Source organism: Diadema setosum, chromosome 13, assembly GCF_964275005.1.
Source record: "Diadema setosum chromosome 13, eeDiaSeto1, whole genome shotgun sequence".
Classification (NCBI taxonomy): domain Eukaryota; kingdom Metazoa; phylum Echinodermata; class Echinoidea; order Diadematoida; family Diadematidae; genus Diadema; species Diadema setosum.
In genome coordinates, this window is record NC_092697.1 from 2,024,916 (window position 1) to 2,038,370 (window position 13,455).

At 36.7% G+C, this 13,455-nt stretch overlaps 1 protein-coding gene across 1 annotated transcript; it reads right to left on the minus strand.

The window, feature by feature from the left end:
* Positions 1–2,991: 2,991 nt before the first annotated feature.
* Positions 2,992–13,185, minus strand: LOC140236984 (tax1-binding protein 3-like). The gene is made up of 5 exons (XM_072316933.1): positions 13,107–13,185; positions 10,772–10,873; positions 9,062–9,139; positions 7,642–7,728; positions 2,992–3,521 (listed from the first exon to the last, which is right to left on the minus strand). Exons 1-5 carry the CDS (start codon positions 13,143–13,145, stop codon positions 3,414–3,416), a joined length of 414 nt encoding a protein of 137 aa, XP_072173034.1. The 5' UTR covers positions 13,146–13,185; the 3' UTR covers positions 2,992–3,413.
* Positions 13,186–13,455: the final 270 nt, after the last annotated feature.

Sequence of the window (13,455 nt, forward strand, 5' to 3'; positions counted from 1 at the left end):
CAATATGAAGTTGATGGAATTTGTAATTTTCATGAAAAATGGATTTTTGTAGTATTTTCTTTATATTTTCTTGATATTGTAGTCCACTCATACGTCATAACCTCTAGTAGTCTCCTAATCCAGCGGTTCCAACACCAAAACTTTAAAAATTCATAACTTTTGCATCGATTGTCCGATTTTCTTCAAACTTTCACTGATGTGTTCTACTAATGTTGCTGCTTTCACTCAATCCACATTGTTCTTGGGGTTTATCTTCCCTTTAAGTGAAGTACAGTGTATCACTTTGAGAACCTGAAAAAGGAGTATGTAAATAAAATTGTTTCATTACTTTATATTCTTATGTTGCTGAACTTGGATATTAGATTTTAAAATGATTTATTGTATAAGCTGTTATTTTTGCGAGGGTTTAATTTCTGTGAATTTCGCGAATCACTGTCGAACCGCAAATATAACACACAAAAATGTTGACATGCGCTAGGGTAATAGGGTAAAATGTTGACATGCACTGATGATAGCCTTGGTGTCAATTTGTGAAAACAACTATCTCACAAAATTGTCTGTGACTTCCTCATTTGCAAAAATATCTGTTCATAAAAATAACAGATTATGCAGTAATCAGTAAATGAAAAAAATCATGCAGAAATGCAGAATTTAGTTTGTCGGGGGCATTTTCTTGCAAACTCAATTATCAACTAAAGTATCATCTTCCTTTTAGGATTTAACATTTCCCACACATTCCTCCAAAAGTGTGCACCAGATTACTGTCATTTCCATTCTAAAAAAGAAAAGAACAACAACAAAAAAAAAAAAAACCCACATTATTGTATGGCTTATAATGACTTTAGTGATGAATTGTACAAAATACCATAAATTCTTTTACCAATTTTTTTTTTTTTTTTGGCTACTTCCGTACCATACATTTGATACAGTACAATGAAGAAAATTTTCTGGTTCCAAGGACCATTCCGAAACAAATTTTCACAGTAGGCCTAATATCAGGACTTTTGTTTCTTCACACATACACCACATCACTTGATAATGACAGAAATCAACAGGCCTTTTACATAATTATTTGGTTTACATTACAAATTTTAATTGTAGATAAATCTCTCTCATTGTCTTTTCCAAAATGCAAATCAAAATCAAAGTTCTACAAATTTCTTCTTCGTCAAACATGACACAAAATCTATGCCCTGCAAGCGCAATTTACACACTCAGTCACAAATGTGATTTGATACAAAATACAATTTATCAGTACAGTACAGAAAGCAGGTAAACATTTTTGGCATTTGAGAAATGCATGAATACAATTGTAGCACATGGCAATGAGGACTCAAAAGTGACAAATGACAAGATGCAACAGTGGGGGGGGGGGGATTTTAAAGAGAATGTTGCAAAAGAAATCACACAACTTGTATTGAATTCAACTTGGAAATCACACACTACTAGATACAGTATTAAACAGATTTAGATTCAACCACATTACATTACCAGATTTTTTTTCTCCATTCCTCTAACAACAAACAACCAGTCTAAGTTGAGGCCATACTGTAAAAGTGGAATTTTTTGAGTTTTTTTTTTTCACTTGGCCAGGTAAGTTATATTTTGCAATGTTTTTAATCCAGCAGTATCAAAATATATGTGCACTGCTGGGAAGGATTACCACACTAGGCAAATTATAAAAATCTACATACACTTATCCTACCAGCAGACCAATGTGTGGGCTATATTTATGGCGAATAAAATCAATTGGTGACATGGTTGGACTGATACCACAAATCTTTTTAAAAGTTACGCACATCCCTCACAGCTAAAGCATTGTGACAGAGTGTAAGATACTGTGTGTCAGACTAGATAGAAAAATACAGGCATGACTAGCATTCCTTTCCTAGAAAATATTTGGCATTGTGGAAGCATTGACAAGAATTCTTTGAAAATCTTATATCAGGTGATTGTTTGAATAAGTCAGTTTACAGTTACATAGCAATGGCCTGCAATGACCTCTAAACCACAGACTTCTCAACCATAGATTGACGTTTTGATTAGAAGTTCAGTTGAAAATAGCCGAGGTCTGCAATAATCTATATCTTCACATGATTTGGCTTTGACATCAGTTAACATGACTGTCTTAAAATCTTGATTACATTTTTGAAAACAGTCTGACTGAATACACACTCTTGTTCTAAAAACCACTCAGATTTTTTCTTTTAAATGACATCAATTGACAAATGGTTTGAATGAAATGCATTCTTACATAAAATGCATGAACCAAGGCATCACAATAATGAGTTCCTCGCAGAATAGTACTCGATTTGGGGTGTGGATCAATGAAAACCTAAAATCTGGCACGATAGTGATATCAGTGAGTGATCATACTTGATAGGTCAATATCAGGCAGTTATTCTACAAAGAGGGCACAAGCAAGCCTAAAAAGTGCCATATTAAGTTCCTATTTCACATTCCATAATCATACACTGTAGTCGTCTTATATATCACCACAGCTGCTAGCCACTTAAGGATTAAAAGAGAAGAAAAATTGCTGAGTACATGTCGTAACCTGATGCTAATCAAAACAGAAAGTACAGTACTGCTCCAAAGGCCAATTGATGCTATTTTTCATAATGGATATTATCACTTTACAACAATTACATACATTTCAGTCAACATGGCATAAAGAGCAAGGTTTCTTATAGAATTATCCACGCTATGTGTCATAGGAATACTGAAGTATTTTAGTACAGTTTAGCGAAAATTTTGCTTTACCCAGAACCGCCATATAGACATTATTACAGATGATAACATACATGTACATATAAATATATTACAGATGACAGGAATACAATATTCACTTCTTTACATAAGAATACATCAGCCACAATACACCTTAGACTCAAATAAAACAATAACATGACAATTACAGGAGAAAATGGATTATCGTACATTAAAACATCCATCACATCATATTTCTGTATACAGAGATATGTGCTGATTTAAAAAATTGTTTCTGAATCGCTTTTGATTGACTATTTTCAAGTAAGACACTGGTTAAAAATTAGAAAATAATTTCTATTTCATTTTGCACTGTCATTGACCGACAAACTTGTATCTATGTACCTTTCTGATACACAAAACAACCAAACTAGTACTGCCTTATTAGCATTAGGGAGCAGTCTTCATATACAACACTACCATGAAAGGCTGTATCACCTCACATCTGTACCTACTGTATCTGCACAGCTACAGTAAAGGCTAATTTATCATTCATGATTAATACCATGGCAAGATAATCATAGGGATATGATTTCAAACACGGGATATTCACAGTTTTGTTACACTTTTGTGTTAAAATACGAAATGAACAAATATTCAACAAATTTCTTTGTTTTTTGCTTGATCAAAAAACATCAATACATTCAGCCATTTGCACGACATGTATGCATTAATGCAATGGTTAAGGCTTTTTCCTGAATGGTAGACCTAATCATCTTCAGCACCATCATGCTGCCATAAAGCTGCAAAAACTTGAAACATATACACAAAATACAAGTACATCAAATGCTGAATGTGAGCTCATTTTCCCGTACTTTCATTCTTGATCGCCCATCTGATATTCTTAATAGAATATTGTCTCAATTCCTGAATGTCTAGCATGGTGTCCTACATGAGGTGTCAGACAAAGTTTTGTAAAACCACAAGAGAAGAAATCACAATAGTTTTGTAATTCCGTGATTCTGAGGAAAAAACGTAATACATGTAACTGCAACTGTATTTGGGAGAAAAAAACAACAACAATTGCATTGAGACCTACATTCTGTACTCCTACGTCTTTCTACTTTGCTACATCCATGGTCCTCTATGAACTGCTTTCATTTTTACAAGAGAAAAGATCATATTTGACATAACAGGCCATTGCCAGGCATATTTGCAAAATGCTATGCACATAAAGCTTATCAAAATTATACACAAATTTTTTTTTTCTTCTAAAGATATCATGCCTCATTCCAGTTTTTTTTCTTGTTAATTTCACAAGTTGCATCACAGCACACTAATATGAATCACTGATGAAGAGCATCAAGCAGAGCAGGGCTCGACACTTCTTTTTTTTTGTCTGGTGGTCCATTTAGGCCACAAAAATCCTCAAATATGAAATTTTGGTGGCCCAAAAAAGAGATGTAGTAGCCAGAAATAAAAAGAAATAGAGAATTTTTCCTTTTGAATTTTAGATGCCTGTTTGGGCCGCCAAGAAGGAAATTTGGTGGCCCAGGGCCACAGCTAATGTTGAGCCCTGCGTAACATTATTTACCACCTGAAGCATGATCAGAAATAGGATATGAAACACTCCAAACAGTCATGCCATTCCAGGCTATAATAAAAGGAAGACATTTCAGATTCACACCAAATTCTCCAAAGCTACGCCATAAATACTAATAAAGCTATATAATAACTCCTCTCCAAAAGTACTGTACTAGCGCTAATTTCTATACAGTCTACACATAAATATTCAGATATAGGTATAGTACAACGCATAACAGTCCTTGATTGCTACATGTTAGAGTAATTGCCACCACCTCAAGGCATCCCAAAGTATCTAATATTTAGATATTATGCATGACTGAGACTGGTTTGGTTGGTAAGAAGCATAAAAAGACATAAAAATCCTTGATAACAAATAATGACAACAATGAGTGTGGACGACGACGATGATGATAACAATAATGATAACAATGATAACAATAAAAATAATAATAACAATAACAACTGCAATAATGAAACTGATAACAGAAATAATATCAACATATAAGTAATGATACTGATATTAGAAAGTCACAAGCAATAGTAAACCATTTAATATAATGCACATTACAAATTCATTCTGTCAATAGTACTGGCATACATTCCGACTAAGGCTGACGTGCTCTTCAAACTCTTTGAAGCTTAAATTCATCTGAGATAGAGCAGACGTATGTGAAGCATATCAATGGTTTTCGCATACTTTAACAAGCTCATTTATTTATTAATTTCTTATCATTAGATTCGTTGAGTAGGAAAGATTTTGCATGTTCTGTCGGCCATGTCACAATTAGCAGTGTGTACTCACTAGGTCACAGTGTAGTAAACATTTTTTGCATGTTGCGTTATTGGTGATGTACACTGCAAGATGCATGGAAGTTTTCATCTCATGAAACTAGTGTCATGGCTACAGAACACCAACTGAAATGCCTTTTTGAATTCCAAAAAGAGGAACTTTTCCAACATTTTTCCCTTGTTCTTCCTGAATGCAGCATACACATCTGCAATGACAGTGCAAAGAATTGGCATGTCTGGTGCCTATTCTAGCTCTGTTAACAAGAAGTTGAGGGTTTGGTCTGAATCACACTGTGAAGGTCAGTTCTGGCAAAGATTTTTTCCACCCAATAATATCTTGCAAGGTGCACAACTTTTGCTAACAATTCTTTGCATTAAAGTAAAATGCCACTCACATACATATGACATCCAAAGACATTCTTTGCTAGACTGAAAAGGATCAAGCAACTCCGCGCTCGCTAAACCGTTTTTTTTTTCTTTCACCTCACACAATATGAATGAAGAGTACAAAAAGAAAAAATAATGATGATAACTACCTTCCCCTAATAAACACATTACAACTGATCACAATTCAAACTGAAGTGGCATTACTCTTAAAAGAAAGAGGAGATAGTACCAGAGCACAGTACACTGAATACCTCAATAAAAATTTCTTTAAAGCCATGGTAACATTTTTCTATATACATTTTTTTTTTGAATGGGCACGGCATGCGACAAATTTTTCAACAATCCATAGCATGTTGGTGTACAAGCATGATGGTAGTGAATAGGAGTGCACACTTGGAACCTTATCATCAAGAAGCGAGTGGCAATTTTGCCGGCAGACAAGAGCAAAAAACAAGCGTCATTTGTAGTAATGGAGCAAGCACAGCAAAATGAAATGTGACATGTACATAAAAATCACAACATGATTGCAGATGCATAGTAGACCTTACTTCATCAGAAAATCTCTTTGGCTCTAGGTAATCTGTAGAAATATACTGTTACTAAAGAGTTGCAATCACTCTTTAACCCATATCGGGCCAACGCACTTGTGTAAACAACCACCGCAGTGGCCCAGCACCGTTTGCACACACACGCCGACAGGCAGACAATTCTCCAAACAATCGCTCTTCATTAGCGAACAGTAAACAAAACATAGACAAATTATATATCATTTGAAAGAGGATAAAATTCCCGTTTGAATGATATATGACATGCTGCCATTCAATGCACACTGCAGTCATAGTACTCAGCAGAAGTGAAGGACAGTCATCCAAAAGTTACGAAATCAATTTGTTTGTTTGCTTTCATTCATGGATTAAAAATAGCAAATGTTGTAATTTTACACATCCAGTACCGGAAATGAAATGATCAGAGTGTCAGCTCTCTGGACATATAAATATCATGACTATTGATACAATAATTGCAGGTTTTTGTTTATATCTATGACGATGAAGCCATTCCGAGTGCACAAGAAATTGATAGTATAATGTTTGCATCCTATAGTTTGTTGAAGCGAAACTCGTCACGATAGATAGAGCTACAGCTTTTCAGGTTCGACTGAATTATACAATTATTGTACATACATGTGGATGTACATGTGGGACTATTATCACAGTCGAATCATCGCCCTGCAAGTGTCCAAACCTCCTCAAAAACTGCTGCAGAAAATCCAAAATCGAGCACTCCGAACAGCTGTACACAGTACCCACTGACGCTTTGCGGTTATTCGCGTTATTCCATGTAAACACACATTTTTTCCGATGATTTTTATGATTTTGATGGCGTCCCACTGACAAAACCTTCCTGAATTATCGCAGACAGTGTAGCAAAGCATTCTGGGATATGTTGTCAAAGGTTAGAAGGTGAAAGAACTTTGGAATGACGTCGTTTATATGTCATCTCATTCACTACGGGAGATTCCGTATGTGGCCCCTGCGGCGTCTGAACGAACTACAGAATATCCTGCAGTTGGCCCAATATGGGTTAAACACCTTTTGACTACAGCCCCTATATCAATTCATTCTATCATTTCACTAGGCTACACTCAATTCTTCCAAAAAAGTATAAATTGACTCAGAACAAGCAGCATAGAAATGTGTCATTAATCTATCTAGCACAAGTCAATGCTTCACTGCAAAATAATGACAGTTCAATGATCCATTTTACATCGCCGTAAAAAGGGAAAAATATCCCGACTACCAGTGATCAGACAAGAAACATGTCTCAACATGGAAGCACTTAAAGCACAATGGTGCTTCATCTGCAAACATTATTTTACACAGATTATCATTTGCCACTGAATTAATTCATCTTTTTTTCCCCAAAAAAATCAGCCAACGGCTGGCACATGATCAAGAAGTGGCAGCCTGCTAAAAATTCTTCTAAAAACATGTGCACTAGTGGCACTGAGAGGCACCAACAGAACTACATACACTCTCGCGATCTCCTCTATAACAATAAGCTATGCTTAGTAACGCCACGGGTATGTCCGACCATTCGACGGGGAGTGAGAATAAAAAGAGAGGGAGTAGGATGGGGCTACTAGCTGGTCATTAGTCCTTGCCTAGTCACCTTCATCTTCAGCATCGTATATTTTTCCTTGGTCAAGATCTTGACGGCATGACGATGCGTTGCCATGGTGAGGTCATAGCCATTGACCTACAAAATGGAAGGGAGAAATACACATGTAGCTATACTGTCTAATAATAATAATAATAATAATAATAATAATAATAATAATAATAATAATAATAATAATAATAATAATAATAATAATAATAATAATAATAACAATAATAATAATAATAATACACTTACATAGTCCAAAGCGCATTAACACACACACACAAGAAAAAAAAATCACATTAAAATACAGCCTTACACATATATAACAACAACAACAATTAAGACTGAGTAAATAGATAGTTTCAAGCAATGATTTCAACTTATCAACACTTCCAGCATTGTACTGAGTACAATCGAACATCACTCTGTGGTGCTAATATGGCAGGTATAGCAGTGTGACAGTGATAAACACAGCACACATTGTTTCAGGTTGAGCAGTACATCACTTGGTTAAAAGCCCACTTCATTTCACATCCTGAACATCCCAAATTCCTGACATCATTTATAATGGAAGTTGCTCTCTTACACTGCTGACATTGTACTGACCACATAAAATCAAACTTTGTAATCTTCAGACAAACATTCAAATGAAATCATAATGGCTGTACTTTAGCTCGCTTCTCTTCAATACAGCATGGTGCTCAAGCATATTTCATTGGACAGGTCCACTGCAAATTTTTGAAAAAAAAAATATACGAAAAAAAAGCAAAAAAAATAAAGCCCACATTTAAATCTAATGAATGGAGACTAGCAGTTGAAATATAGTTCAAATGGTCAATCAGATTTACATAACATATGCTCAATGAATAGCAATAAAAAGAGAAGTACAATAGTATTACAGTGCTACAATGTTGAATCTCAGCCACACAACTTTTTTAGTTGAGCATTGGAGGCAAAAAAAAAAAAAAATCAATAGAAGTAGCTTGACAGAGCTCTAGACATTACACAGCTCCCTTATCACCTTGCGATACCCATAATCGACTGCTCTTGGGACATACACTTCTGGTTTTGCGGTTTACCCACGCCACGTCCTTCATCTATGGATACTTTCCATAATTTCGTTGTTTGCATCATCGGCCCAGCACCGGGCTGCTTCGCATAAGAATCCCATTCATCAAATGCGAAGTTCCAGACTAGAAAACTCTATTATTTGACAGATTATAAGACAGTTTTTTATACAAGCTTACATTTACACATCGCACGTTCATTACCGAAGTTTATATTCCAAGAATTAAAGGTGAAAATATTAGAGCGCCATATGCATTCAAATTCAGAGAACTATATGCGACAGGGAGAATTGGCACATGACAATGCTTTTAAAGATGGAGTATTTCATGACTGGAATTGCGCAAGATGGCCAACTCACCTCAAGGATCTTATCGGCAACTTGCAGACCTGCACTGGCTGCAGGACCTTCGGGTGCAATTTTGGAAACAAAGATGCCCTGTTGGTGGTGAGGACAAAGTAAGAGTGATGGTAAAGTGCTGGCACTTACTTGAAGCAGGATGGCTCATAAGATATCATGTCTGAGTTACTGATCCATGTAATACTACATGAACGCCATGTATAGAGTAAAACAAAAGTGTATTATCACTGTCCTGTTACTCCTGCTACTAGTATGACATCACAAACTAATGTAGTCTTCCTATCCAGCGATGACAGCACTGAAACTTCAAAAATTCATAATGTCTGAACGGATTGCCCAATTTTCCTCAAACTTTGCTGAAGTGTTTTATTACTATTTCTGCATTCACTCAATCCACATATGTATGGTTCCATTCCCCTTTAAGCTATAATGCAGATGTTAGGCACATTGCATGACCCACCAACCTTTCTTGATATTCACATTTTTGTAAAGGGCACAAGTAAAAGAAATAATAACGACAAGAATCCAGCTCCCTGATTGGTGGTTGCTGTGGGAAGTTGCCAATCCAGTAAATTGCTATCCTAACATCTTTTATGAAATAGGGCCCTGGTCTTCAAATTGTTTTGTCAAGTTCTAATGTCTATCCTCACTTGCTGTCTGGAAAAAAAAAATTTAGACAGGTATCAGGATGTCATGGCCCTCAGCGATGCCCATACACTAATGTCACTTATAAGATAATGCATGTGAACTGAAGAGCTTATGTATGGGATTATGCACCACAAAACCAACAAAAAGTCACACACACTGCTGTTTTGTGGGGACTCAAATTAGGTAGAATGGGTCAACCTAGTAAATTTTAAGATTTTCATACTTGTGAAATAGATTTTCTTCTTCTATATTATTCTAAAGTTTGGGATCATAAGATGCAGGAGGTATAGCATTTTTAGCAGTTTTTCTAGAACATTTTTTTTTTTTTTTTGTGGGATAGTGTGATAAGGTGTGTCTTAATAGAGTCCCCTTTCATTGTTTAAAAACCCTTTCCACACTCTTCTCTTGCAAATCTAATAACTTTTGAAAGGATGATGCTACTGCTTTGGAAGTGGGTGTTAGCCATGGATAGAATGTGTTGACAAAGCATAATCAATTTAAGCTTAAGCTGATAATCCCTTCATTGCTGTCAATAGGGTGTTTTACATCCTGTATTTTGTCTCACTCATTGCATAGCTAACATGGCTTTGTATTAAGGATTTAGTGCTTGAATAGACCCTCTACTTTAGAGCCTCTTTTCTGAGTACACACTTTTCTAGAATGTACACTTTCTTTCTAAAATTTACATAGGTTAGGAGAGTCCATTTGAATTGGGTTATACATAATTTCAAAGCTTGAAGCCTACTCTTTCAATATCTGCTCCTAACTAAAAATTAATGCCTAGTGACATTTTGTTGGTTTTGTGATGCAGGGTCACATACAATTGTATGACTCCTGAATGGTGGATGGATTACTAATTTGTAACCAACTTGGAAGACAAGGTCAATAAACAGACTTAGTCAATGAGACAAGAATGGGATATATATTATATCAACTATTCATTTAAAATCCATTCTAGTAATTGCTTGATTGTTGTGTCACAGCCAGGCTACATATTCTCCCCCTAAAGGGGTAATCCAGAAACATACAGACAGGAAACCGAGTGGTTGGGTGGAAGCTCACCTGGTCATTCTTGACGAAGGGATTCTTGGCACTGTCCTGGTCGATCCCGCCTGCTACACTGAAGCCCAGTCTGGTACCATCCTTGTATACATCCACTTCAATCTGAATGAGAGTGTAAATAACAGACAAATTCACACATTTCAAGACACAAACTTTCAAAATGCCCTTCCTAGCATGGGGCCAATACTATGTACTTATACAAGCATATTTACACCACAGGCGATGTTTATCTGTTTTTCATACTAACACTTTGTCTCCAGTTTGTCCGTTTTCTGCGTACCAAGTCAAATGTGTTCAGGTATAAGCATTGATGCGATGCAATAGCACTTTGTACAATTAGGGGTAGGATTTTAGGTATGGACCTAACCCCGGGGCACTCCTTGTAAACGGTTATACAGCATTGTACTGCGGGACTGCCCTGAGTCAAAAGAGTGCTATCTCTGGTAAGACTCTGTATGTTGTAAAAAAAACCCACAAATTTTCGCGCCACTATAAGTTTACCAGCAAAAGGCTTACTTTTATAATATACATACGTTTCTTACCTTATTGATACAATATGTTTACTTGCTAATTTCCACATTAAAGGTCCATATTACCTTTGGGAGCAGTGATTTTGAAAATGTTCAAGATATCACATTTGATGCATATGTGTACATTGTAGGTCTGTTGAATTACTTGTATCACAAAACGACCTACCACATAAAATTTTGCAATAAAGCCTAAAATATAAGGAGATATCTTTATTTTTCTCAATAAACCGTAACTGTAGACGGTTTAATCTGGACGTATTCTTATTATAACTATTGTTTAAATTTTGTGTATTTAACAATACTTAGGTCTTAGCATCGATTATGGATTCAGTTTTTTACAGTGGTTGTTTCTATCCCTAACTCGCATTTCAGAACTAGTTTAAAGCACTAATGCTGGGTTTTTGTTTCATCTGCAAATGGTAAACTATGCCTTTAATTCCATGTACTAAAAGTCTTGAAAAGACGTTTTTCTACGAGTTCATATTAATCTCTTCCGTTCATTCTTTGGCTTTCCATGCAACCTTTGCGTGGCACTTTGCGCATTGGCGATATGAATACGCATGAGAGTCGTGATGATTTTAGCCTTTGAACAAGGCCTTTTTGCTGCACGCTGTGTTGTGGCGAGCGAAAGGGTTCAAGTGAAACGCGCACCCACACCAGCAGAGAGCAATCGGGCGCCACACGATGTTGCGCAGCAAGAGTGCCTGGTCAAAAAGGTTACACTGCTTCCAACTCACGCAAGCGCAGAGGTTTCAAATCTCATTTACCTGAGCAGCTGTCGATCTCGCAGATCCCTCCTGAATGAATCATTTAAAATCATTGATTTGGACAGAAATGGACTAGAATCTATAGCGGACTATTATGTTCCGCGTATCCTCTTGTCAATAATTGGAATACATCGGTAAGTATTCAAATTGATGCATTTTGTAGTGCTTAAGGTGATATCTAACCATGATACTAGGCCCTTCCAGATCCAAAATCCTACAATGCGCAGCACCAATGCTTCGTACTCGGGCTGGTCACAGTTGGTGTTGACCATAGTCGCACATAACAAGCATGCATACAACGTATGAGCATATTCTTCATCACTGTATAATCTATTGATGATAATTCAACATAACATATTTGAATGTCAAATTTTGCTTTGACTAGCTCTTAAACGTTAGACAGATCATCGCCACCTGCACCAAGCAAGGTAAGGTTTGACCTCCCATGCCAAGGTTCAACCATGCATAACCATAGCATAATATGTTTCCACATGTAGAAGGCAGTCGCATTTTGGACGGCATTGTGGTCGAATTACGGGTGGCTTGCGTCACGTTTATTACTTCTGTTGTGTTGCTAACACAGTAACAGTTGTATTTGATAAGTTAGGAAAGACTTCCATAAACTGAGTGAAAACATGTCATGAAAGATGATTTAAACATTAAATTTAGACCTTACTTTAACAGTTAAAAACACAAGTTACAGCACAAACCATAGCCGATTGCCAGGAGGGTACCCTTTCTGCAATATTAGAAGGATAAAGCCTCCCACTGCTGGTGACTGTCATTTTAATTCAAGACTCGCAAGTAAAAGCATCTTGGTTTCAGCTTTTTCACTTGCACATGCATCAATCATCACATTTCAAGTAGCAACATCAATAACAGGCAATGGGACTGTACAAAAGGGCGTGTCGACTCTTCAAAATGGGCCCGCGCCTCCTCGGCTTGCAGTGGTCTATTTATGCTATGATGTGGCCAGATAATACATTCTCACAAAACCAGAATTTAATGTGACGAGATAAATTGAGAAATGTAACTTACAAATGGGACTCCAGTGGCTGGGTCTAGCATGGAAGTCATTTTGTTGTGAATTCTTGTGGATGGCTAGCTCAGAATTTCGTAGCGTCGCGTCGTCCGGCGTCGTCCGATCGTACTGATCGTCAGTTTAGTCCACAGAAAGATTAGCTAGAGTTCTGTGGTTTAGTCGCGTCGTGGCGTGGTCGCGTTGCGTCGGCTGGCCTACAGCGCGCGCGGATATCTCTATCAGATAAGTATCGTCGCACGCACGATCCACACAAAATTTAGGGCTAGCTCCCTCTATTGACAACGACCACAAAAGGCCACGCTTCAGCCATAATCCACTGAGAATGAATGGCCATCATCTTGATGC

Coding starts and splice junctions, on each gene's coding strand:
- LOC140236984 (XM_072316933.1), bottom strand. CDS start 13,145: ATGACTTCCATGCTAGACCCAGCCACTGGAGTCCCATTT. Junction 9,140..10,771: donor CCTTCGTCAAGAATGACCAG/GTGAGCTTCCAC, acceptor CACCACCAACAG/GGCATCTTTGTTTCCAAAAT. Junction 3,522..7,641: donor ATACGATGCTGAAGATGAAG/GTGACTAGGCAA, acceptor ATATGTTTCAAG/TTTTTGCAGCTTTATGGCAG.